The following is a 25,229-nucleotide window of genomic DNA, read 5'->3' as shown; positions in this document are numbered from 1 at the left end:
ATGAAGGTGGCCTAGCTGTACTGATCTAAAACTATATTATAAAGCAGCAGTCACCAAAACCATTTGATATTGGCTAAGAAATAGATTAATTGATCACTGGAATAGATTAGGTTCACAGGACAAAATAGTCAATTTTAATAATCTAGTGTTTGACAAACCCAAATATCCCAATTTTGGGGATAAGAATTCATTATTTGACAAAAACTGCTGGGGAAACTAGAAATTAGTATGGCAGACATTAGACATGGACCCACATTTAACACTATATACCAAGATAAGATCAAAATGGGTCCATGATTTAGGCATAAAGAACGAAATCATAAATAAATTAGAAAAATTTAGAAAAATAGTTTACCTCTCAGACTTGTGGAGGAGGAAGGAATTTGTGACCGAAGAAGAACTAGAGATCACTATTGATCACAAAATAGAAAATTGTGATTACATCAAATTAAAAAGCCTTTGTACAAACAAAACTAATGCAAACAGAAGGGAAGCAACAAACTGGGAAAACATTTTTACAGTTAAAGGTTCTGATAAAGGTCTCATTTCCAAAATATATAGAGAATTGACTCTAATTTATAAGAACTCAAGCCATTCTCCAATTGATAAATGGTCAAAGGATATGAATAGACAATGTTCAGATGATGAAATTGAAACTATTTCCACTTATATGAAAGAGTGTTCCAAATCACTACTGATCAGAGAAATGCAAATTAAGACAATTCTGAGATACTATTACATGTCTGTCAGATTGTCTAAGATGACAGGAGAAAATAATGACGAATGTTGGAGGGGATGTGGAAAAACTGGGACACTGATGCATTGTTGGTGGAGTTGTGAAAGAATCCAACCATTCTGGAGAGCAATCTGGAATTATGCCCAAAAAGTTCACAAACTGTGCATACCCTTTGATCCATCAGTGCTACTACTGGGCTTATATCCCAAGGAAATACTGATGAGGGGAAAGGGACCTGTATGTGCCAAAAAGTTTGTGGCAGCCCTTTTCATAGTGGCTAGAAACTGGAAGATGAATGGATGTCCATCAATTGGAGAATGGTTGGGTAAATTATGGTATATGAAGGCTAAGGAATATTATTGTTCTGTAAGAAATGTGTTCAGAATGAATACAGAGAGGCTTGGAGAGACTTACATGAACTGATGAGTGAAATGAGCAGGACCAGGAGATCATTATACACGTCAACAATGTTACTGTATGAGGATGTATTCTGATGGAAGTGGATATCTTTGACAAAGAGAAGATCTAACTCAGTTCAAATTGATCAATGATGGACGGAATCAGCTACACCCAGAGAAGGAATACTGGGAATTGAGTGTAAACTGTTTGCATTTTTGTTTTCATCCCAAGTTATTTTTACCTTCTGATTCCAATTCTTCCTTTGCAACAACAACAACAAAATTTGCTTCTGCAAACATATATTGTATCTAGGATATACTATAACATATTTAACATGTATGGGACTGTCTGCCATTTAGGGGAAGGGGTGGAGGGAGGGAAGGGAAAAATCAGAAGTGAGTGCAAGGGATAATGTTGTAAAAAATTACCCATGCATATGTACTGTCAATAAAAAGTTATAATAAAATAAATAAATGAATAAATAATGTATCCTGTATCCTTCCCACACATGTGGCAAGGAAGCTTTAACCTGCTCTCTTTCTGACTTGAGCTTGTTCATTCTTCCTTGACTAGCTCCACTCTTGTCATCCTTATGGCTCAGAACTCCCAAGCTCAAGTGGTCCATCAGCCTTTGCCTCCAGGAGGTAATAATGAAAACAGGGACTCCAGGCACTCTGCCCAGTCTTGAGATTCTAGCCTCATTCTCTGTTTTCTCTTGATTTACTTCAGATGGGTCAATCCTTTTGCTATGATGATAGACAGTTGTCACTAGCTTGGCTTGATTTTTGTGATTTTATCCTTTACAGGTTGCTAATATTTTACTCAATGGTGTCAAATATGAGAGTGAATTGAATGGCTCTGGGGAGGTCTCCGAGCAGTCCCTTTCCATGCGGCGTCTCTGTTCTACCATCTGCCATATGCCAAAAGCTCTTAGAAATCTCTGTATCAACCATTTCCTGGGTAAGTGCTAATGATATCATGGCTAAGGAAAAAAGGGGGGGCAGCTAGGTGGCACAGTGGATAGAGCACCAGCCTTGAATTCAGGAGGACCCGAGTTCAAATCTGGTCTCAGACACTTAATACTTCCTGGCTGTGTGACCCTGGGCAAGTCACTTAACCCCAGCCTCAGGGAAAAAAAAAAAGAAAAGAAAGGAAAAAAAGGGAAAGTCCTACCAACAAAAATGATGTTTAAGGAGGCTCTCCTGTGGAAAGTCCTACCATTAAAATTATTCTTTTGAGCTCATAGAATTTGGATCTGGAAGAAACTTCAGAAGTTCATAGATTTTGAGCTAGAAAGACCTCAGAGCCCATCTGATCCTATCTCATTTGAAGGATGAAGAATGTACCTTGTGCAGAGGTACACACGTAACAAATGGCAGAGGTGGGATTTGAATCCAAATCTTCTGGTTTTGAATACAGCTTTCCTAAGGCTCAGTCTCTAGAAAGATCCCCTTTAATTAATTTTAGACACCTAGCTGACATAGTATGGATAGAGTACTGGACTTGGAATCAGGAAGACCTGAATTCTAATCTTGCCTCAGTCACTAACTAGTTGTGTGACCATTTAACCTCTGCTTGCCTTAGTTTCCTCTTATATAAAATGAGAATAACAATAATCCCATCTACCTCTATCTTATTTCAAATGATAAATTATATGTGTAATACAGAATATAGCTAAAGCATTTTGTAAATCTTAAGTCCTGATATAAAAACAATTATTATTATTATTACTGCTAATTTGTCATAGTAGTTAAAACTGTGGTACAAGGTCATCGTTGCTTGGCAAGATAATGAAAAAATTGAGAAGAGAAGGAGTATGAAATCAATACAACTCTATCTTCAAGTTCTCCTGCCCTTTCTAAGTCTCCACCTGTTTCCAAGTTGATTAGTAGAACATGTATAAAGCAATGATAATTGTTTATTTTTCACTTTTGTTTTGGGCCAAAACAATTATAATTAAACAATTGTAGATGGGCAAGGGAGCTAAGTTTGTGACATGCTTTGGTTAAAGCAAGTAGAAATTCAAGATAAAAAGTTACACAAATGGATGTTTTGGCGACTTACAGATTAAATTAGTTAAATACCAATAGGTCTACTAATCATCCCTCTGATGCTTGCTTCCTATTAGGCAAGTCGCTTAATAAGAGCAGCATTTATATAGCCCTTTAAGGATTGAAAAGGGTTTTACAGGTGTTATTTAATTTGTTCTTTACAACAATCCTATGAGGCAGGAGTTATTATCCCTAATTTTTTCATAATTGAGGAAATTGAGGCAGACACAAGTGAAGTGACTTGCCCAGACTCACACAACTAGCAAATGTCTGAGGCTGGATGTGAATTCTGTCTTCTTGACTCCTGGTTCTTTTCCAGTCGCCTTTGAAAATTTTTAATTTTTAAGACTTTCAGATTTGGAAGGGATATCAAAAGTCTTTCATCCAAGCCATGCAACCTCCTTGTATCATCCCAGACAAATCATATGACCTTTACTCAAAACTTCCAGGGAAATGGACTCAATACTTTATATTCAGGAAGTCCATTCCCTTTTCTGATAGCTCTCTTACTAGTTTGAAGTAAGTTTGTCTTTCCCCCCTGCCATCAAACCTGAACAATTGCTCCTTCTTGTATCTACTCATTGTTTCTTCTGGGGCCAAGCAGAATAAACCTGAGCTCTCCTTCTATTTGCCTGAGAAAGGAAGGGCTTAAGCATTTATACAGCACCTACTATGTACCAGACATTGGGCTGCTTTTTTACAAATATTATCTCATTTGACTATTCTTCATCTGCTTAAAGACAACTATCATGTCCTTTCACCAATTCCCCCTACCATGGGCAAGTCACACTGAATCTCAGATTGATCTCTTCCAACTCTGGGGCTATGTTCATTTCTCCAGTGGGAGAAATCTTCAGCCTAAATATTCACAGTTGAAACAAATAAAAATAAAAAAATAAACATGCAAATAAATAAATACCCAAACATGTGTATATGTATATATGTATACACAAATAAATATGTGAGTATATATATGTATAGTTGGAGCAAATAGTCAATCAAATATGTATATATGTTTAGAAATACTCATGTACCAAATGACAGGGTTTTATGTATATGTATATTCTGTTATAAAAAAATATCTCCTTTAAGTTCCCATAGTGGGTTACTGTTACCAAATAAACCTATCACAATGCAGAAATTTCACAGGTGAAAACCTAGGTTATTATGCTTAAGAACAGGTTTAGGAGGCATAAAAATAACCCTTAAGCAAGAGCATGATTCTAACAAGGCTTTTTATAGACAAACATTACATCAGAGGGAGAAATAATTTTATATATAGCAATTTAATACTTAGACCACAATTTAATTCTTGGACCATAAATTTGAACAAACTTAGTTACACAATCATAATCTCCTACGTATCCTAAGAAAACAAATCTGATTAAAGAAACTCTATAGGTAAACTAAATCAGGTTACAGACTACATTTAGAGTTCACAATTGGCTGATTGAAAGATTTACGTGTCACAGAGATAGCCAAAGGTGGAGCCAGGAGAATGCTTCCACAAATAGGTACATAAATCACTTTAGGAAGCTGCTACTCCTTTTTGGCTTCTTATCTAGAAATGTCAAAGTTTTCCTTTAATATGATTATCTTATGAGTCAGATTTTTAGCCCGGTAAGGTTAATATTAACAGGAGAAGGGATTCAGTTAGCCAGAGGTTCCAAGAGGAATGGTATAATAAAACTGAATAAAAGGAAATGGAAAATTTCTCATAACAGTATCTTATTGCAGTGATTACACATTTGTTGAATCCCCCTTCTATGGGACAGTTTTTCAAGTATTTGAAACAGTGGTCTCTCCTTATTTCCTTTTTCTTGTTTTGGATAAATATATCTTATTTCCTGCACAGTTCCTCATAGACTTTCACCATTTGCATGTTTTGAAATGAAGATAATAAAGGGTAGGGAGTAGAGGGAGGGAGGGGATAATTTGGAAAAATGAATACAAGAGATAATGTTATTTAAAAAATTACTCATGCATATATGTCAAAAAAAATTATAAATAAAATTAACAAAAAAAAAAGAAATGAAGATAATAGATAAAGAAGTGCAATTAATGATACACAGATAGGCATAGAAGCCCTTCTCTGTGTGTGGTTGTGGGGAAGGGAATAAGCATTTATAGAGGGCCTACTATGTGCCATGCATTGTGCTAAGCACTCTACAAACATTATCGTATTTGATCCTCACAACAATCCTAGGAGGTAGGTATTGTTATTATTCCCATTTTACAGGTGAGGAAACTGAGGCAAACAGAAGTATCTGAAGCCAGATTTAGACTCAGTCTTCCTGATTCCAGACCCACTGCTCTACCTAGCCATAGGGTGTGATTAGGGTTCCTTTATTAGTTAGATGTTTTTTCTTCTTGTGTCTTGTCATATAGGATGGCTCTCATTTGAGGGTATGCTGCTTTTCTACACGGACTTTATGGGGGAGGTGGTCTTCCAAGGAAACCCCAAAGCCCCTCACACTTCAGAAGACTATCAGAAATATAATGCTGGAGTCACCATGGGATGCTGGGGGATGTGTATCTATGCATTCAGCGCTGCATTGTACTCAGGTATCCACATCAACCGTGGGACTCAACCAGGCTTGTTGTTGCCTGCTGTGGGCCGGGTCCTGTGGTGGGTGCTGGGAGATCCTGCCCTCGAGAATTCTTGTGTATAGAAAAAAGTCAGCAGATAAAGTGATTTGGGGAGGTGGGTGGAGCCCCAAAAACTGGGGATGGGAGAGGGCTTCAGGAAAGACCTCTTATATGAGAGGTAGCTTTAAGCTTGAGCTAGTGAGACCCAAAAGGTAGAATGGAAGAGAAAACTCTAGGGAGGGAGGCCACGGGCAAAGGTATGGAGATGGTAGAGTGAAAGATGACTGAAGGGTAGAGAGAGCAGCGAGTGCGTCAGTTTGGTGGGAAAGGACAAGTAGTCAGTCTGAAAACATGGGTTAGAACCTTATTCCAAAAGGCTTGAAATGCCAAATAGAGGCAAAATAGGGATGGCGTCTCAACAGGCTGCTAGGTAGATAGTCCTGCAGACATCTATTCAGAAGGAAATAATAAGGAACATCGACAGGGGGGAGGAGGGGGACACAGCAGGCTAGTTTAAGTGGTCCCGAGTCAGAGGGAGGAAGGTGAGTGGGAGCCAGGCTGAGAAGTGCGCGGGATGTTCGGTGATCTCTGTGGTGGCTCACTGTCTTTCTCTGTTTTATAGCAATGCTAGAAAAGCTAGAAGAATACTTCAGCATTCGCACCCTGTATTTCATTGCCTATCTTGCCTTTGGATTGGGGACAGGTCTTGCCACGCTCTCCAGGAATATCTATGTGGTTTTATCACTATGCATAACATATGGGATATTATTTTCTACCCTCTGCACCCTCCCCTATTCTCTGTTGTGTGATTACTACCAGAGTAAAAAGGTAGGTGGTGCCCTACGCCACTGCGTGTTCATGAAAAACCATCTTACAGTGGAACCTTGTTTTACTCAGGCCAGGTTCGGTTTGGGCAGCACCGAGTCCTGGAGGTAGACGGCACAGAGGCCGCCTGCGCTCACCGAGCTTAACCGGTTTGACCTTGGTTGTACAGCAAGTGCCCGAAGCAGAATCTGAGCCTCAGTTTTCCTTCTGGCTCCAAGTAGAGCACTTTGCCCACTGCACCAAACGGAACAACATACAAAATGTGCTTTGGGTATCTTAAAGCGCTATAGAAACAGTAGCTGCTGTTCTACTCTACAACCTTCTAGGAGAGATGGCACTAACTCAGTTTTGCCTTTCCCTTTCTCTCTAGCCACTGTTTCCAGGCCTTTTTTTTTTTTTTTTTTTTTTTTTCCCCAAAGCCAGTTGTGGTTGCTACCATATTTGTATTAAAGATCGAGTTGAGTAGGGTTGGAAGAAAAGTAAATCCCCTTCCTCTCTCCCTCCCTTTTCTTTCATCCCTCTCTCTTTTCCTTCTCTTTTTTCCTTCCCTCACTCCCTTTCACGCATCATCCTTCTTCCCTTCCCTTTCATTCCTCTTTTCTTCCCTCCCCCCTTTCCTTTCCTTCCCTTCTTTCCCCTCTCCCTTCCTTCCTTTTCTCTCATCCCTCTTTTCTTCCCTTGTTCCTTTCCTTCCCTTCTTCCTTCCATCCATCCTTCCTTTTCTTTTATCCCTTTTTTCTTCCCTCCCTCCTTTCTTTTCCTTTCCTTCCCTTCTTCCTTCCCTCCATCTTTCCTTTTCTTAAGTCTTTTTTTTATTAATGTTTATAATTATAACATTTTCATTGACAGTACATATGCATAGGTAATTTTTTTTTACAACACTATCCCTTGCACTCCCTTCTGTTCCGAGCTTTTCCCCTCCTTCCCTCCACCCCCTCCCCTAGATGGCAGGCATTCCCATACATATTAAATATCTTATAGTATATCCCATCTTTCCTTTTCTTCCCTCCCTCCTTTCCTTCCCTTCTTCCTTCCCTCCATCTTTCCTTTTCTTAAGTCTTTTTTTTATTAATTTTTATAATTATAACATTTTCATTGACAGTACATATGCGTAGGTAATTTTTTTTTTACAACATTATCCCTTGTACTCCCTTCTGTTCCGAGTTTTTCCCCTCCTTCCCTCCATCCCCTCCCCTAGATGGCAGGCATTCCCATACATATTAAATATTTTATAGTATATCCCATCTTTCCTTTTCTTCTCTCCCTCCTTTCCTTTCCTTCTTCCTTCCCTTCCCCCCCTCTCCCTCCCTTCCTTTTTTCTTCCTTCCTTCCTCCTTCCCTCTCCCCTCCACTTTCTCCTCTAGGTTGTTGCCTATCCTCAATTACAATATATAGGAGGCTGAAGCATCCTTAGGTGTTGCCATCTGCACAACCTGGAAAGGGGCTCAGATTCCCTTGCTAGGAAGGCAGTGAGCATGTGGGTCACTACATAAAAGTGGGTTCAGCACCGACCAGGCAGGTTCCATTTCAACATGCCGCATCGTCAGTTAAAACGGAGGCCTTCCCAAGGCCTCACACATGGCGGTCCTAGCCCCTTGGCGCGCCTGCATAAATTATGCGAGCTTCAGTGCCATGAGAAAAGATCCCTTTTTATCCTCTTTTGCACCTCTCTTGGCAGCGCCAGTCCCAGCGGCCAAGTTACTTTTGACTAGAAACAAGCCCCAGAGTGCCAGCTCGGCTGAGGGGTGCCCAGGCTGTGTGTGATGGCTGCTAGCATGTGTGTGAAGCCCTTCTAATCACCCTGCTTTTTGGCTTGATTTCTTCAGTGAGGCCACAGTTGGCAACATCCAAGCGCTTTCTTCCCGAGAGAGCCGGGTCATGTGGGCGCTGACCTCCTCCTGAGCATTGCCCCTAGCCCAGGTGACACTGCAGCCCCCCCCTCCTGTTAAAGGAACACGGCTGTCTTCAAGAGACTCCGGCACCCAGAGTAGTTGTGACTCTCTCCCTTGTAGTTTTAATTAATGTGAGTACCCAGAAGTCCTCGTCACCTTAACCTTGGATTTAGATGGATGTGCCCAGCCTTAACGGGCAGCAAGGCTCTGTCTGATGGGCTGAGGCTCACGGGCTCCCTCCTTCAGGGATCGGAGCAGAATCGACCGTCAGCTCAGATTCTTCTGTTAATGATGCTGGGTTTCCTAGAAACACGTTGGAAGTCTTCCAGCCATTTCCCCACGGGAAGCCATGGCTGTTTTCTTCCCATAGAACGTTACCGTGTTGCCCTGGTCACAGAACGAATGGGGCAAGGGATCTATCTGATAGAAGGAAGGCCTGAGGACAACTGGATTTCTAGGCCGTAATGGCCCCAGCAGCAGCAGCGGAGGCTTCTGGTTTGGGCCGCCTGACCCTTTGGGCCCATTCCTGGTTTAAGAGGGTACGATCCTGCCCCTTTGAGGCAGAGATTCAGAGCTGCTCTGACATGTGTCCTTAATCATGCACGTGTTCTCTTAAACGGATGTAGAGAAAACCGGCTATTGGAGGAAATGATGTAGGAAAGCCTTTTGTAAATACCCGTCAGCTCCGAGGAAAGGCTTCTTCTACATCCAAATAGCTCTTGGCTAGGACGGCTTCTGGGGCAATATTGCACGCGGTTAAGGGCTTCTTTAGGGGTGGATTCCGTGACACTTGTCACAGGACAACCAGGCTGCTGTGCCTGTCATCAGAGAAGGGGTTTTCAGGCAGTCTCCAACTTAGCAACCCAAGCTCGCTCTGAAAGCTCATTTGAAACGTGAATTGCATTTTCTCAAGGAAACAAATCGGTAAATGGTGATTGACTCCCCCAGTCATTCCACAGAAACCTATTAAACCCAGGGATTCATGACCTCTTTTTATGTGCCCGGGATCCATGGAGCCATGGTGTGTCCAAGCTCTAGCAGTGATAGTGCCATTCTGCTGGGTTCTAGGTCCAGGGGCAGAGCAACCATTGGTTTAGAAAAAAGCATGTATGACCTTTTTTTAGTTGGAGGTTCTTAAACTTGTAGAAGGGAGGCTTGTGAAGTTGGGGGTTTTGTTTGTTTTTACTTTTTGATAACCATTTCAATGCAATTGCTTTTCTTTTTCATTATGATTTTACTTGGTGTATTGAAAAATAGCCTTTGAGAAGGGGTCCCTAGACTTCATCAGAATGACTGTGTCCAAAGAGGTCCAGAATCCATGAAAAGGTTAAGAATTTCTGTTGTAGAAACGGAATCAGGGGGGAAAGAGGTTGAGTTTGTCTGAGTTTGTCTTTTTACTCCCAGGTGCCCCTTTCTCCAGCTTCTCCAGGTTGGCCCCTCATTCTTCTCCTCCTCCTCTGTGAATACACACACACACACACACACACACACACACACACACACACACACACGTGGCTTACCTCAATACTATACAGAATAATCATCATCTATTGGAAGGCTCAGTTCCTCCTTTGCTTCAAAGAAAGCAAATGGATTGAGTTTAATCATACTATACATGATTTTAATCCTTTAAAAAGGAAGTTACTTATTATAATTATAGGGAATTTCTCTTTCAGATTTCTTTCTACCAGATAGTTTCCATTTTTTTTTAAGTGGAAGAAAAATAAGATGCCCGAAATCTTTGGTTTTTTGAATTATTTCATGAATGTCACTATCCCCTAGGCCCGCAGTCTCAGTTTGGAAGGAGACAAGCAGCTCGTGCTTTTCTGAACTGTTTTGTGGCCCAGATTCTTTGGGTGCTTTCATCACTCTGGAGACAAATATAGAACTCTTGGGCTATTTCCCTGCTTGAGGCTGAAAATCTGCAAATGTCCTGGTGGCCTTAACATTTGTGTAGATGAATTCTGGGGCCATTTCAGAAAGGGTTTTATAGTTTAAGGGTTAGTGCAATGGATTGTGCTTTGTTTTGTTTGGCCTGTTTTCCCCCTCACGTTTTTCTTCCTTTTTAATTAGTTTTCAGGGTCGACTGTGGATGGCACCAAGCGAGGAATGGGGGTGGACATCTCCCTCCTGAGCTGTCAGTACTTTTTAGCTCAGATTCTCGTCTCCATCATCATGGGACCATTAACCTCAGTGGTGGGCAGTGCCAATGGGGTAATGTACTTCTCCAGCCTTGTATCTTTTGTGGGGTGTTTGTACTCCTCCCTTTTTGTCATTTATGAAATTCCTCCCAGCGAGGAGTTAGAAGAGGAACACCAGCCACTTCTGCTGAACATCTAGCGCCCTGAGGACCTCCAATTTGGGACTAACACTTGTAACACTGACATTTTGAAAAAGGGCTAGTTAAGAGCTGACCAATAGAATGACTGGATTGCCTTGACCAGCCTCCTCAACCTGTGTACAAGTGGAAAGATTTCCTATTGGAATGTAAATATGTGACAAGACAATAAATAATAGCAAAAAAAAAAGCAAAAAAAAAAAAATTTAAAAAGCAAGTCTGCTCCTTCTCGTGGTGATGGGTCATTCCGGCAGGGTGAGTTAGGGGAACTAAGGCCTCTCTGGATCCTGAGGTGGAAGAAGCCATGAGCATGGACTGCAAGGAAGAATACTGATTGTGTGTCTCTCTTATGGATCCCAGCATTCATCATTCATATAAAGTTAATTCTTGTAAGATATTCTGTGAGGCCCGGAGTCTGGTTTCATTTTAGGTAGCAAAGGAGAGTTCAGCGAATTTCCCTCCAGATGTCTATTTCCTGGCCAGAAGGCCTTGTTTTATCCCAAGATTCTTACATAAATATACAGTAGAAGTGGATCACTGAACTGGAAGAGGCCATAGAGACCAGAATCTGATTCACTTTATAAAAAAGATTGAGGGTAAATGAAAGGAAGGTAACGTTGACCAAGACTAAAAGTACATGTGGGATGGTTTCCTGACCCTCAGATCCGCTGTTTGCGCCATTGCCTTTGCTTTATAATCTGCCATTTTTGTGAACTACCAAAAGAGCCCCCCTTGGAGAGGTGAGGAGAGGAGCCATCTATCAGAAGTTACATTTTCTGGTGGAGCAACATGGTGCAACTCTCAGGCTCTCCCAAGCAGGTTAGGGGAGTCCCGAGGGAGCAATGAAAGGTCCTTTTGGTGTGGAAGCTACATTTTAGCTCAGAGGCAGTTCAGCATGTCCCAGGTTAAGTCACCCGATCTCAGAAGTGCTTTTGGTTTAATAGGAAAGAGGATCCTTCTTAAGGTTATAATCAAACCATCCAGAAGATATTATTAAAGTTGGCATTAAGAGACTGGGGGTTTCCTCACAGTATCCACAGCATCTTAAGTATTTTTAAGCTGAGGTCAGGAGGACCCGAGTTCAAATGTGATCTGACACTTAACACTTCCTGGCTGGGTGACCCTGGGCAAGTCACTTAATCTCAAATACCTCAGAAAAAAAAAAAAAATTAGCAAGGTAAATTAGGGTTATTTTATCCCTCACTAGTCTCCAGGCAAATCATTTCCAAATATGAAGTGGATTTTGGGTTTGAAATCAGAGGTCCTGGGTCATTAATCCGATTCAGCCTCTTAATACCTGTGAGATCTTGTGCCAGTCTTCGGGCCTCGTTTCGTTAACTTGGATTAGATGGTTTTTGAGATCTCCCTCTCGCCCTAAGTCCACGGCCTCCAGTTTTCTCACTTTGACGACACAGTAGGTATCACAATAACATTCAATGAATGAGACGCAGTCTACCATAGCAGGAAAAAAGTGCCATCTTGGAGTCTGTGAGACTTGAACCCATCTTGGACATTTTCTTGATGGTCCCAAGCAAGTCCCTAAATTGCCGTTAGTGTAATCAGTACTGGCATCGGGAGTTTCCTCACCGGGAGTTCCTTTTGCCAATGAAATTATAGATCTGGTGAAGGGAAAAAATGCTATGAGCCTGTAATGTGCGCTAGAAGACAAGAGCTTTCTCTTCCTCGAATGCTGCCATTTGGTGACACAGCCACAGGCAAACGGGGAACCCACTTGGGGGGAGAGCGTGCAGGAGCAAAGACTTGGCAAACAAAGGGGAAACAATCAGGAGTTGTAGAGAGCGGTATCAGCAGGGCAAATAAGGGTCTAAAATGAGTTTGGGAGTTTAGGTCAAATCAGTTCTTGTCTGAACAAAGCAATTAATCTCCTTAGAAATAGCACTTCCAAGTCTCATTTGGCTCATTCATTCAGTTAACAGTCAATAAGCATTTATTAAATCCCTATGTATCAGGTACTGTGCTAAGCGTCAGGAATATAAAGGCAGTCTCTGCTTTCAAGGATTTCATAGTATAACGGGGGAGGAAACGTGAAAATCTTCAAGCAAGTTATATAGAAAGCAAATTGGAAATAACCAATAGAAAAAAAGCATTAGTATTGAGGAGGATCAGGAAAGGCTTCCGGTAGAAGGTGGGGTTCAGAGGGGGGACCTGAAGGAAGCCAGAGAAGTGAGGAAGTAGAGATGAGGAGGGAGAACATTCAGGCAAGGGATGGGTGGGGGGGGGGGGGGTCAGTAAAAAAAGGCCTGGAGTTAGAAATGGAATATTTTATTGGAGATAAAGGAGATACAAGGAGAGCAGGGGCCCTGGACTGCAGAGTAAGTGGACCAGGTGAGAGTAAGAAGACTGGAAAGGTAAGAAGGTGAGATTGGAAAGGGCTCCAAATGGCAGATTTTTTATTTGCTCCTAGAAGTGAGCGGGAGCTACTAGGGTTGACTGAAGAGATGACGACATGCACGGATCTGCACTTGAGGAAGACCATTTTGGAAGTTGAGTCAAGGATGAATTGGTGGTAGTCCTTCATTCTCACAGAGGACCACAAATAATCCTTGTGAACCTTCAAGTGGATTCTTTAAATTGTGCGTTTTGCATTTCTTTTGGGCTACTTCCACTCTGCTTTGCTTATGAAGTGCAGCACCTTCTCTAATGAGGGCACAGTCCCCCCCCCCCCCCCGGGGGCCAGCATCTCCCATGTCGCCTCGATTCCAAAGCTTGAAAGACCTTGAGCGTGTATCACTTAAGGACTGGGGGAGACGAAGGAAGGAGAACAACCAGAAGGTCAGTGGAACAGTCTAGGAAGGAGAGGACCTGCATCGAGGGGCTGGCAGTGTCAGAGAGAGGAGGGGGTGGATGCATGAGAAATGATGGGAAGGTAAAAGTGACATGCACTGCAAACAGACTGGGTCTGCAGGATAAGGGTGTGGAGGAAAGGAATTCAGGAGGAATGGTGTGCCCTTGATCATAACAGGGAGAGTGGAAAGATTGGATTCAGTTTAGGGTATGTTGACGTTAGCAGAGTTTAAGATGTCTACAAGGAATTTGTCTTAAGGTATCTTAATAGGCAGATCTAATCTAATAAGGTCATGTGAACCTAACCTATTAAACTAATCCACTACTTATTTCTTACCCAGTACCAAATGGTTTTAATGACTATTTTTAAGTCATTTGCATTTTTTTTATTAATTCCCTTGAAACTCTTTTTGTTCTTGCAGATGAATTTTGTTAATTTTTTCTAGTTCTATAAAGTAATTTCTTGGCAGTTGGATTGGTATGGTACTGAATAAATAGCTTAATTTAGGTAGAATTGTCATATTATCTGGGCCTACCCATAAGCACTTGATAGTCTTTCAATTGTTTAAATATAACTGTGTGAAGAGTATTTTGTTAGGATCTCTAATAGGAGATCAGGGGAGGGGTTAGGGTTTAAACAGTAGTGTTTTTTTTTTGTTTTCTTGTTTTTTCTGAGGCTGGGGTTAAGTGACTTGCCCAGGGTCACACAGCTAGGAAGTGTTAAGTGTTTGAGACCAAATTTGAACTCGGGTCCTTGAATTCAGGGCTGGTGCTCTATCCACTACGCCACCTGTTCTGCCCCAAAATTAGGATTTGAGGGAGGGTCAGTACTGAAGGACAGGAAACAGTTACTTTCTGTGTCCTGCTGTACCCAAAAGTAAGAGGAAGTGGAAAGTTGGGGGGGGGGCAACACTTCCTCTTGGGCCAGAGAACAGAGGGGTAGGGAAAGGGGTCTCCTACCTGATCTCCTCTGGGAAGAGGAGTGGCGCCTTCTACTCTATGACGATACACATTCTCACAGCTGGTCATACCTTACATAACTCGGAGCTTCCAAATTCCTGTAGGTCCTCATTCAAACCCCATTCCCCACACTCCCACTACTCCATGCTTTATTCCCATCCTCTGAAATCCTCTCACTCCAAAACCCCATCCAAGTTCTACCAGACCTTCCACTGTGCACTCCACAATGCTCGTTCCGTTGGCAACAAACTTCCCTCCATGCCTTTTCCTCTCCCACTGCTTCCATCTTCTAGAAACCACTGAAACCTGACCCTGGATGATACATCCTCACCGTCCACCATTTCCAGTCCTGGCTGTATTCTCCTTCTCCTAGGCTCACTGGTCAAGGAGGGGGGTTGGAATGCTCTTTGCTCCCCTGCCACTTCTAGGTTGTTTCTCGGCCTTCTATTTATTATTCAATAAACTCTCCTCCTTTGGGGCTAAAGCAATTCCTAAATCCTTATAGCTGGCTACAAACCTTCAGGTCATTCCCTTCCTCTATGAACTTAGCAACTGATTCACCATTTTTCTCCTTCCCTCAACTCCCGCTCTCACACTAGTAAACTTTACCATGGAATTGATTCTCTCTTCTGAATTCTGAAGTTTCCGTTTCTTTAATTTCCTCATCTCACATGACCTTTCACCCCACCTCAGGTGTACATAGAAAAGATAGTTTTACTCCATGACCTTCCCATCACTCAACGTTCAAAAATTCTGAAATCTGACCACCCCTTTGCCTCCCTCACCAAACTCTGCTCCTCCACACCATGAGCTCAAGCCCTTGCCCCTCCGTTGTCTCCCAGGACCTCACCCCTGCCTTAGACACTCTTTCCCCCATCGTAACCACTTGGTGACCCAATTCAATCCTACACAGTTGCTGATAACTCCCTTATCAATTTGCCTTTCCATACCTCAGCTTTGACTCATTCCACCTTCCCTCTCACATACATATGGAATTAAGTTGAAGAAAATCACACAATCACTGACTGAATCCACTACAAATTTGTTACATCTCACTCACTTCTACTAGAAGTCATAGTGAACATCATCTCACCAACTCATCCTCCATCAAACTTTTTCTCTCCTCAAATTTCCCATGGTCTCTCCTCCTCCCCTTCCCCGTATTCTCGACCGACAACCCCTTTTTGTGTTTTACAGAAAAAAAAAAGGCTACTGGCTGTGAACTCCCTCATCCTGTATCACTCAAATGCCCCTAATCTACTCCACCTGTTTCACATGAAGGTCTTACTCCTTAGCCAGGCTAAGCTTTCTACCTTCACAAATGATAGCATTCCAAGCTATCATTTGTCATCCGCACTCTCTCACATCTTCCGTTGCTCTCAACTGCCTCAAATATGCTTATGACTGCCCATCCTGAATAAGCCATCACTTGATCCTTTCAGGATTATTGTCCTATTTTTCTCCTGCCCAAAAAGGCCGTCTCCAAAGTAACTGATGATCTCTTAGCTGCCAAACCCGGTGGCCTTGTCTCAATCCTCGTTCTCCTTCACCTCTGCAGCCTTGATAGTTTTTTCTCTAAGTTTTCAGGACTCCATTTGCTCCTTCTGTCTTCCTGGATCCTTTCCCAGATCACTCTCACTAAACTGGGCTCTGACTGGGGCTCTCTTCTCTTTCTTTTGATGACTTCATCAGCTCCCATGGATTTAATTATCATGTGTGGTTCTCCAACCAACCTATCCTATCCTAACTTCTCTGCTGACCTTAATCGCACATCTCAGACTTGGATGAGGAAGACGGCTTAGACTCAGGGTGTCCCAAACTGAACTCATTCCCTTCTCCCTCAAGTCCTCCCTCCCCTCTCCTACTCTCCCTATTGTTGTAGAAGGCGAACACCACTCCCCTAGTCTCTCCGGCTCCCAGTGCAGATGTGCTCCTCTCTCCTGCTGCTCTCCCCAGGAATCTGTTGCCAAGATCTATTTCACTTTGGTAACATCTCCCCAATACTGGTCCTTCTGTTCTGACAGACGCTTGTCCCCTTTTGTAACAGCTGATGGTGTGTTTGCCACACTCACTCAACACTCCTTTCCATCTTCCATTGGGACAAAAAAGTGATCTTCCTAAGCTTGGATCACCATTTTCCCTGACAAAACTCTAGGGGTTCCCTTTTAACTCCAGGATAGAATACAAAATCCTGTCTGGTGTTCAAAGTCCTTTATAACCTTTCCCCGGAATTTTATCCAGGGACAAAGGGCTCCCTGACTGTTGCACACATACTACATCTCTCTGCCGTCTCCTCACTTTTACCTTCATCATTCCCCACTTCATTCAAGTCTCCACTGAAATCTCTTTTTTAAATTGGAAGCCTTCTCCAATTCCCCCTAATTCTTAGACTTGACAAACTGGTATGGCCTATTCTTGTCCTGAATCCATCAGTGTTCAAGCATCGTGTTGGAAGAAAGTAACAGCAGAGCCTGAGTAGTCCTGAGTGTCAACATTTGTGAGAAAAGTGGCAAGACTCAGGATATAAATTCCTTATTTGCTAACAGTGTGGGGTAAGAGGCTTTCTCAAAGGCCTCGGCGTGCAAGGGGAATTGATATTATTCAAGGACGCGCTGTGTAAGGCCCAAATCCCAGTGGAACATTAGCCTGGTGATTTAGAGCGGGTCACAATCTCTCGGTCTCCAGTCACCAGAAGCCGTCTGGGACACCCCCACATCTTAGAGATGAGCAAACAGGCCGAGAGAGATGAAGGCGGCCTTTGGCAGAAGGAGAGTCAACCCTTACGAGGCCTGCTGTTCCAAGTGTCCTACTCAATCTGCCAAGTCAGAGCTATTGCAGGTAGAATTCCCAATGCTCCTGTGGTTATGTCCACACTCGGGCACCCCCAAGTCTGAGGAACCTGGCATTCAGAGGTGGAGAAGGGGTAGGGAGAAGGAGCACATCACGTTTGTGCAGAAGGAAATGCTTTAATCCTGAAATAGCAACTTGGGAGATTAGAGTTACATTAAAAAAACCACACAGAAATGAAGTTAGGAAGAAAAAGGCACCTTTTCAACATACAAATTACAGGAGTTTTCACAGGTAGGTCGTATCGTATTGCTTTTGTACACAAATACTATAAAAACAGAACACAGTTTGTCGAAAGGACTTGCTAGAGATGTGTCTGCAGTTTTAGCTTTTAAATGATGAACACAATTTACATATCCACATCAGGAAAAACCAGTCAGTTACCTTAGCTCTTGGTTAGAACACAGAGTTTTGTTTCATCAAATGATGGCATTTAATTTTAAAACCCCAAAGATATTTTCCATGGTGACTGACAAGCTCCATCAGGTTCGGGTCTCCAGTGTTGCTGAGTACTACAGGGAATGTTTGGCTTGGAAGGAGACTTGGTGGAGTAGATGCAAGTGTGGTAGCTGCCTGAAGTATGTGCAGGGTTGCCTTGGTAAGAGGAATCAGTCTAGTTCTCTTGGGGGAGGGGAAAGACCACAATTAGGTCGGACATGCCTAAGAAATACCCCTACCAAAATGACTATTGACTGACTCAGGAGCCACTGAGTTTTCCCTCACTTGATTTTTTTAAACAGTGGCACCTGTAATCTGAGCTGTCTGGCAGGCCGAGGCGGGCATAGTTCTGGAGCCAACTGGGTGCCTGTGCAAAGGATGGCATCAGTGTGGCGAGTCCCTGGAAGTGGGACCGGGATAGTGAGCAGATTCCAAGGCCCTGGCCCGGCAGCAGCCGCCGGGCCTGTGAGGAGGAGCTACCGTGCTTTCCCAAGTCTGGGACAGCAGCCTCTGTAAGTGGCCCTAGGATGCCTGTGGGGTGTGCCACTGCTGCCCCCCTGTGGCTGCTTTCCCGCTTTTAACGGATGACCCATGGTTCCTGGGCCAGCTAAGTGAGGAATAGCTGTGGAGCCGGGCAGTGCTCTGAAGGGAGCTGGCGAGAACACGGTGGGAGGGACGGTGACAGACTGGAACCATCCGGGCTTCTAACCCTGCATCAGAGCAGGTGACTTCTATTTTATTGGGGGAGGCGGAGATGGAGGTTTTTCTTTTCTAGGAAGGCAGGAAGCCCAGCCTCTCTACCTTCCCGACAGGGCACTGGAGAGGAAAGCAGGAGGGCCGCTCCACTCTCCCATCGGGGGACTTTCTCCCTAGCTCATGGGGAAGGGAGGGTCTTCGCCTTCTCAGCTGTGGAGCTCTTTGGCAGTGTGGGGAGTTCTATTGTCTCCTCAGAATAATATTTTAAGTGCATAGAAAAAAAGAGAATTACATGGGAAGCAATTATACCGAAAGGGATTAAAACAGGTTTTTAAAGTTCACAGACTGGAAGTCCAGACAAGCACCTATAACCAAATGTTTATAGACAGTAACCATGATAATATTTTGAGCCACAATAGAACTGACTCTCCTTTTTTGGGAAAGACCAAGGACTTTGAAAAGAATGTGGATCCAACCTAAAAACTCTTCCTTGAAGCCTTGGCTCCTGTGTCCTGCGCTGCCCGCTGCTCCCCCCCTCCCTTAAAGGCGATGGCCCCTTTCCCAAATCTAGCAGATGGAGAAAGCAAGCAGGTTAAAAGCAAGGATAGCAGGGCAATGAAAACCAGACTGGCTGGGAAGGAAGCATCTTGTTTTTTCATCTCACTCTCCCCAACCTTAACATCCCCAAGTAAAGAGACACATTCCACTGGCCAATGCCTGGAGTCTGTAGTGTAGCTTGGTTTTATTTGTCCACAAATATTTCAAAAAAATTACAAAATACTCAAATGGAGAGAACACAGAAGTCACGATTTCTGGGTTTCTACTCTGTTTACACTGTGTTATCTCATGGCAAACTACTCATATGTACATTAAGCTTCCAGATATATATAGATGTAGCAAATCAGAGTGGACACTGAATGTGAGGCCGCAAAACAAGAAGCTCGACCTTGACAACATTGAACAAGATACGTTTGAAACACAAAACAAAACAAAAAACAAACCTGAACTTCAACTGAAAAGAAAAAAGGGTGAATGAATCTCAAAGGAAACCATGTGTCTGGGTCACTCTAAAAGGGCATCCAACACACCAAGATGACTCCTTAGGGCCATTGTCAAGAAAATGTAGTTAATCAGCTGATTTATTAGAATAAATCTCAGTGCTTCACCTTGGGATGCTGGCAGCATGGAGACCCACACACAATTAATAAAATGCTGAACTGAAAAAGGAAACTCATGACATCTTTAAAAAAAAAAAAAAAAGATTAAAAAAATCACTTAATCACTTAACTCTCTTTTCTTTGGGAGAATGGGAATTGGGAGGAGGGTGTTGGGGGGGAGGGGAAGGGAAGGAGAGAAAGCAGAATTAATTTAACAGTCACCATCTTAGATCCCAAAGGAAAAAAAGACATGTGAAATGAGGGATGAAAGAGGTGGCAGTCCAGTGTTGTTAATTCCCCCTAGATTTTGAGGTGGACTTGCTCTATTAAAAATTTAGGATAAAATGTGTGCACAGCAGGTCAAGACATTCTGATGTTATCATCAGATTAGCCCCCAAAGGCCCTGTTCCTGACTGGCCACTTTTGAATGTGAATGAGTTAGCCATGGAACGTCTACTACTAAGCAGCTGTGGGTTAAGGCAGGCATGGAATGAGACAAAAGAAAAGCAAAAAATTCCTTCAACAGAAACAACCCATTAAAGCCCAACTGAAATCCAGGCTATAAATACATGGGTAGAAAAAAGCTGGAATCGCCCCTGATGCAGGTTTAATCCAGAACTGAATTGGAGATTGCTCTACCCACGGTGTTGCTGGTTTCTGCGTCAGAACACTGGCTTTTCTTCCTGCCGGTCATAGTGGCCTGAGCACTGGGCGTGTCGTGTATTCCTTAAAAGCCTGAGCGATTAACTACCATGGTCCAAGAGAGTCTTAGGATATGACCACCACATAGAACAGTTTAAACGGCAGAGATACAGCCCTCAAGAGTTTGAGAGAAAAAGAACGGAACAAGTTTTGCACCAGTGGAGAACATGGTCAGCAGATGCAGACATCCCCTGGACCTCCCCAACTGAACCCTGGGCTTCAGTAAAAGTGCATCATATGAGCAAAGAGATACAAATGCAGGGAGGTGATCCCATAGAGTTTTGCTTCAGAAAGCTGGATCACCTGACTTTATGATTGCCCAGAGATAAGAGAAGCCACAAAAGGCTCTCAGGTCTGGGTTATCCCATATAGGTCAGCTGCTCCTGAGTCAAAAAATGCAATGTTGCCCACTATCCGTTCATCTTAAAGTCAAGGTCCTGACCCACCTAAATGTAGTCCACAACTATGGCAATAAGGCTGTTCCCAAGGAATGTGGGAATGGCAATTTAGGTCTAGCCTTTAAAATTCCAATGTGCTGGCATTTTAATTAGTGTAACCTTTCTAAAAAAGGAAAACAAAAACAAAAACAAAAAAACAAAAACAAAAAAACATACTCAAACACACAGCCTATCTTTCAAATACTAAGTTATTTGAATTATATATATATATATATATATATGTACATACACACATACATATATATATTTGGATTATAAATATGTGTATACATACATACACACACACACACACACACATATATGTATGTGTGTATATATATATATATATATATATATATATATATATATATATATATATATATATATATATATATATATATATATATACACACACAACATACACACAAATTTTTTTTTGGTACCAAATCCCACACTTTATGAAACTTCAAGGGGAAATTCTGGAAAAATTAGTTTATTTAATGTAATAAATGTGTGTGCCAAGTTCTGGAGCCTACTAAGAGACACACACACACACACACACACACACACACACACACACACCCCCTTATCCCTCAGAGAAAGAGCATGAACAATCATTAACACCAAGGCAAATAAAGTGGATTTAATTCCTGCATTCCTGGTGAAAAGGGAAGAGGTTCATTCAGTGGATGTCTGCACCATTGGCCAAGCACACTCCCCAAACCAAACCAAACCAAAATACAATCAAGGAAAAACATGGAGAAACAGCTTGTGACGTTATCCCTGCAAACCCTGTGATGCTCACTGCTGCCATCAATCAAATTCCAAGCTTTTGCCCATTTTAAATTAGTAACACCCATCTTTTCCCTTTAATTAAAGGGATAATTTTATATATATATATATTTTTTTTATTAAAAAATCAACTCTTGTCAATAGCTGGTAGGAATTCACGATTAGTGACGTGGCTGGAAAAAAATATATCAGAATAGTAGTTTGTGGAAGAAAAAAATGGTTGTTTCTGTTTTAAAATTATTATATTTACAGACTTAAAAAGCCATGCTGCAGAACTGAGCTCTCTGTCAAATTATGAAGATTTCCTACAATGTATTAAAATAAAAGTAGATTTTTATTATAGTTCTTGGGTTCCAAACTCATATGCCACCACCTATCTGCAATCCTGTTTTTTTTTGTGTTTTTTTTTTTTTTTTGTTTTTGTTTTTTGTTTTTAAAGAATATGTCTAACGGTCTCTGCACGCACAGTGACGGGTGTGAGCTGGATTCTAGCACCTACTGTGAAATCGAGGAAGGAAAAGAAAACATGAAACCAAACGCCAAGATTGCAGGCAAGATTTCTGAACGTTCTGCCTAGTCCAGGACTCACTCAGCTCCTGAGGAGGCTATCATGCAGGGAGACCTGAATTAGCCCGGAGGCATCCTCTCTACAATGAACACTAGTATGCTGGGAAGTCTTCAGTTGCGGGTTTTTTAAATAGATGAAGAAATCTTCAGAAGATATTCTCTTTGCTTTTGCAGCTCCACATTGTTTGTAAAAAATCCCATCTCTTCCCCCATGACCTGGGATTTCTGCTGTTACAAATAAATAACTTCTTATAACTGCTTGTCACCTTCTTTCTTCAGTCGGCCTAAAAAAAGAGAGAGAAAGAGAGAAAACATCTTAGTCTTCGGCCTGGCCTAGAGGTCAGAGTGTCAAGACTCCACAAGATGACTCCTCCAGCACAGAAACCCCCAGGCCTTTCTGAGGAGACCTTTGGCTTCTCCATTCCCAAGTTTTTGAGGCACTTGGGAGTGTGGTATGGGTGGTGCTGAGAGCCCCTCAACAGTCAGAACAGCCTCTAAGTTAACGACCAATCAGGTCCAGAACAAACATTTGCACTGTTAATTCCACCCAAGCCAATGAAGTATAAGGAGGGGTGGAGGGAGAATCATTTAGAAGTAGAAGACCCCTTCCTAATTAAGACAACAGGAAACCCAAGTCCTTTTAGTCTGAGTTCTGTGTGGGGTTTGGGGTGCAATTCGAGGGCTCACAGCAGTAGCATTCCACTGGGCTGCGAGCAGCTCACCTGTAGTAATCTTCCTGACTTGGTAAGTGCCCGCCATGCATGTGGGGGTGGCCATGCAGCCACTGCTGCTCCATTGCCAGTCTCTGCAGCTCGGCAGACTGAGCATGCATGGCCTGCAGTTGGTGGGCGGCTGACATTGGAGGCGGGATGGCACCAGGTAGGTCACGGGGATACGGGGTACCTGTCACAGAAGAACAGTCAGTGAGTTATTTAAAAAAAACACATCCATCTCCATTTTTATACCAGCATGATATATGAGCACGGCTCATAGCTAAAAAAAAAAAAAAAAAAAAAAAAAAAAAAAAGAGGGGGGCAAAACCTGTCCCTGTTCTCAAGGAGAATGAAAACAAGAGACCCAGGTACACAGGATAAGCAGGAGAGAATTACAAATGGAAGGCAGTAGTATTAAGACTTGGTTGGTGCACAAGGTAGGATCTGCGGTGAAAGAGACAGGAGATGGGGAGAAAGGAGAATTCAGGCAGGATGGACAGTGTCACCGGGTGACAGAGGACATGAAGGAGAGGAAGGAACAAGAACACTGCCAAGGGACCAGATTAGGAAGGGCCTTAAAAACCAGAAGAGGATTTACGATTTAATCCCAGAGGTGAGAGGGAAGTGAACATGAACATGGACAAGGAGGATACGTGAGATATGATCAGAGCCAGACTTGGGGCCAGTGAGGGGAAGAAGCACAGGGGCCCTTCAGGAGGTCTCGGCTAGGAGGGGGAGGTCCCGGCTAGGAGGGGGAGGTCCGTCCTGAGTGGTGACAGTGTCAAAGGAGAGCAGGTGTTAGAAGACAGAATGACAGAATTTGACAACTCGCTGGATATGGAGGGGAGTTGTGAGACAGAGATGGCGGTGCCCTCTCCAGTAATAAAAAAGTTACAAAGAGAGAAAGATAACAAGTTCAATTTTAGACACACTGAGTTCAAGGTGTTCAAAAGATAGTTGGAAGATGGAAATTGGAGGTTAGGACTTGACAAATTTATCTGAGAACACAGAAGTACAGAAATAATTGATTCCATGCTTCAATAAGTGGAAGATTAATAAATGTAAAATTCATCAAATTTCTATAAAACTAAAAACCAACAAATCAATCTTTTAAGATCAGTAAATGAAATAACATAAAGGAAAAAAGTCTGTAAAAGCAGAGGACAAACAAACAAACAAAAAGGGGGGGAAAAGAATCTCCAAAATTGCTGGAAACCCATTTCCTGATGCTGTTGAGTAAATGAATCTCAGAATATGGTCCTGAGAATCCTGGAGGTCTTTGAACCCTTTGAGGGGGTCTATAAATTCCAGATTAGTTTTTTATTTCTAACATGATAAATATCTGTTAAGTATAATCCCCTAAAAGCAAAAACTCCTTGGAGAGCTCCCCAGTCATTTCTAATAGTCAAAAGATACCGAGAACAAAAGTTTAGAGCCAACAGGACCTCAGAGGGTAGGGGACAGAATCATTCTGACCACCTCCATATCCTTTCTGAACAAGAATATTAAATCACGAGCCAGTCCTAAAATGAGCACTAGAACTCAAGCCTTGAGAACAATTCCGCCTTGCAGGGTCCTGAAGAGCATCCTGCCGATCAGTACGTTTAAGACAACCTTTGAACAAGCCTTTCGGCAAACGCGCACAGATGAGAGTTCTCACCGAAAACAGGATGTCGAAGCATCTCATGCTCGTGGGGCGGCTGTCCAAGCAGAGGGTTGGGAAGGGTGCCAGGGGGATAAGGGAACCGGGCCAGGTGAGGGCCAGCTGCCAGAGGGTCTACCAGTGGGTGCACAGGCCCTGCTGAACCTGGAAAACAGAAAAGCCAGAAGGTGATGTGTCTCATTAGCAAAGACACTTCCTCAGCATTTGGTCTTGTTCTTCTTATGTCACAATAATAAGCAGCATTTGCACAGACTGGCTTTCTAACTCTGAAGATTCAGCCCCTTCTAAACCCATGTTTCTGTCATTCCTCTTGGAAATGATATTTGCTAGCCCCCAAATGCAACAATCTCTAACTTCCAAGTTCATTCAGTAAGGAGAATATTGTGGGAGGGAGAAATATCAGTCCCATGAAGAACAGCAGGAGCTCCCTCCGATGGTGCTTGTTTGGGTGGGAGGGAGAAGCAGACTCCAGTTCAAAGACCTGGATTGACCCACTTCCAAGCCCATCCTGAGGTGACCAAGGTCCAGAACCGCCCAGCGCCTCTCGTCTGGTCAGTCCGATCACCTTCTATCTGCTGTCTCTAATGTCTAACTCTGGTGCTGGCTGTAGACAAGATACTGG

The 25,229-nt window shown here is 42.7% G+C and overlaps 2 protein-coding genes across 11 annotated transcripts in view; one reads left to right on the top strand and one right to left on the bottom strand.

Moving 5' to 3' along the window:
• SLC45A1 (solute carrier family 45 member 1) overlaps positions 1–13,080 on the top strand; it is a 46,623-nt gene extending 33,543 nt beyond the window's left edge. For 2 of the 4 annotated variants that reach the window (XM_074307777.1, XM_074307776.1), the window contains exons 6-9: positions 1,942–2,095; positions 5,575–5,751; positions 6,398–6,603; positions 10,566–11,053. In XM_074307777.1, coding sequence (XP_074163878.1) covers positions 1,942–2,095; positions 5,575–5,751; positions 6,398–6,603; positions 10,566–10,832 — 804 coding nt within the window. In that variant the 3' untranslated portion in view covers positions 10,833–11,053. Of the gene's footprint in view, positions 1–1,941; positions 2,096–5,574; positions 5,752–6,397; positions 6,604–10,565; positions 11,065–13,049 lie in introns of those variants that run through there. The other 2 variants (XR_012488815.1, XM_074307775.1) reach the window with 2 other exon arrangements.
• Positions 13,081–19,299: 6,219 nt separating this feature from the next.
• The window catches only part of RERE (arginine-glutamic acid dipeptide repeats), a 528,280-nt gene continuing 522,350 nt past the window's right edge, over positions 19,300–25,229 (bottom strand). For all 7 annotated transcript variants that reach the window (XM_074307767.1, XM_074307772.1, XM_074307773.1 and 4 more), the window contains 2 exons: positions 24,605–24,751; positions 19,300–23,134 (listed from right to left, as the gene is read on the bottom strand). In XM_074307767.1, the coding sequence (XP_074163868.1) occupies positions 22,950–23,134; positions 24,605–24,751 (332 nt within the window). In that variant the 3' untranslated portion in view covers positions 19,300–22,949. The remainder of the gene's footprint in view (positions 23,135–24,604; positions 24,752–25,229) is intronic.

Source organism: Sminthopsis crassicaudata, chromosome 3, assembly GCF_048593235.1.
Source record: "Sminthopsis crassicaudata isolate SCR6 chromosome 3, ASM4859323v1, whole genome shotgun sequence".
In the NCBI taxonomy this organism is placed as follows: Eukaryota; Metazoa; Chordata; class Mammalia; order Dasyuromorphia; family Dasyuridae; genus Sminthopsis; species Sminthopsis crassicaudata.
The sequence above is the reverse complement of the archived record's forward strand: the minus strand, read 5'-3'. Positions and strand labels throughout refer to the sequence as shown.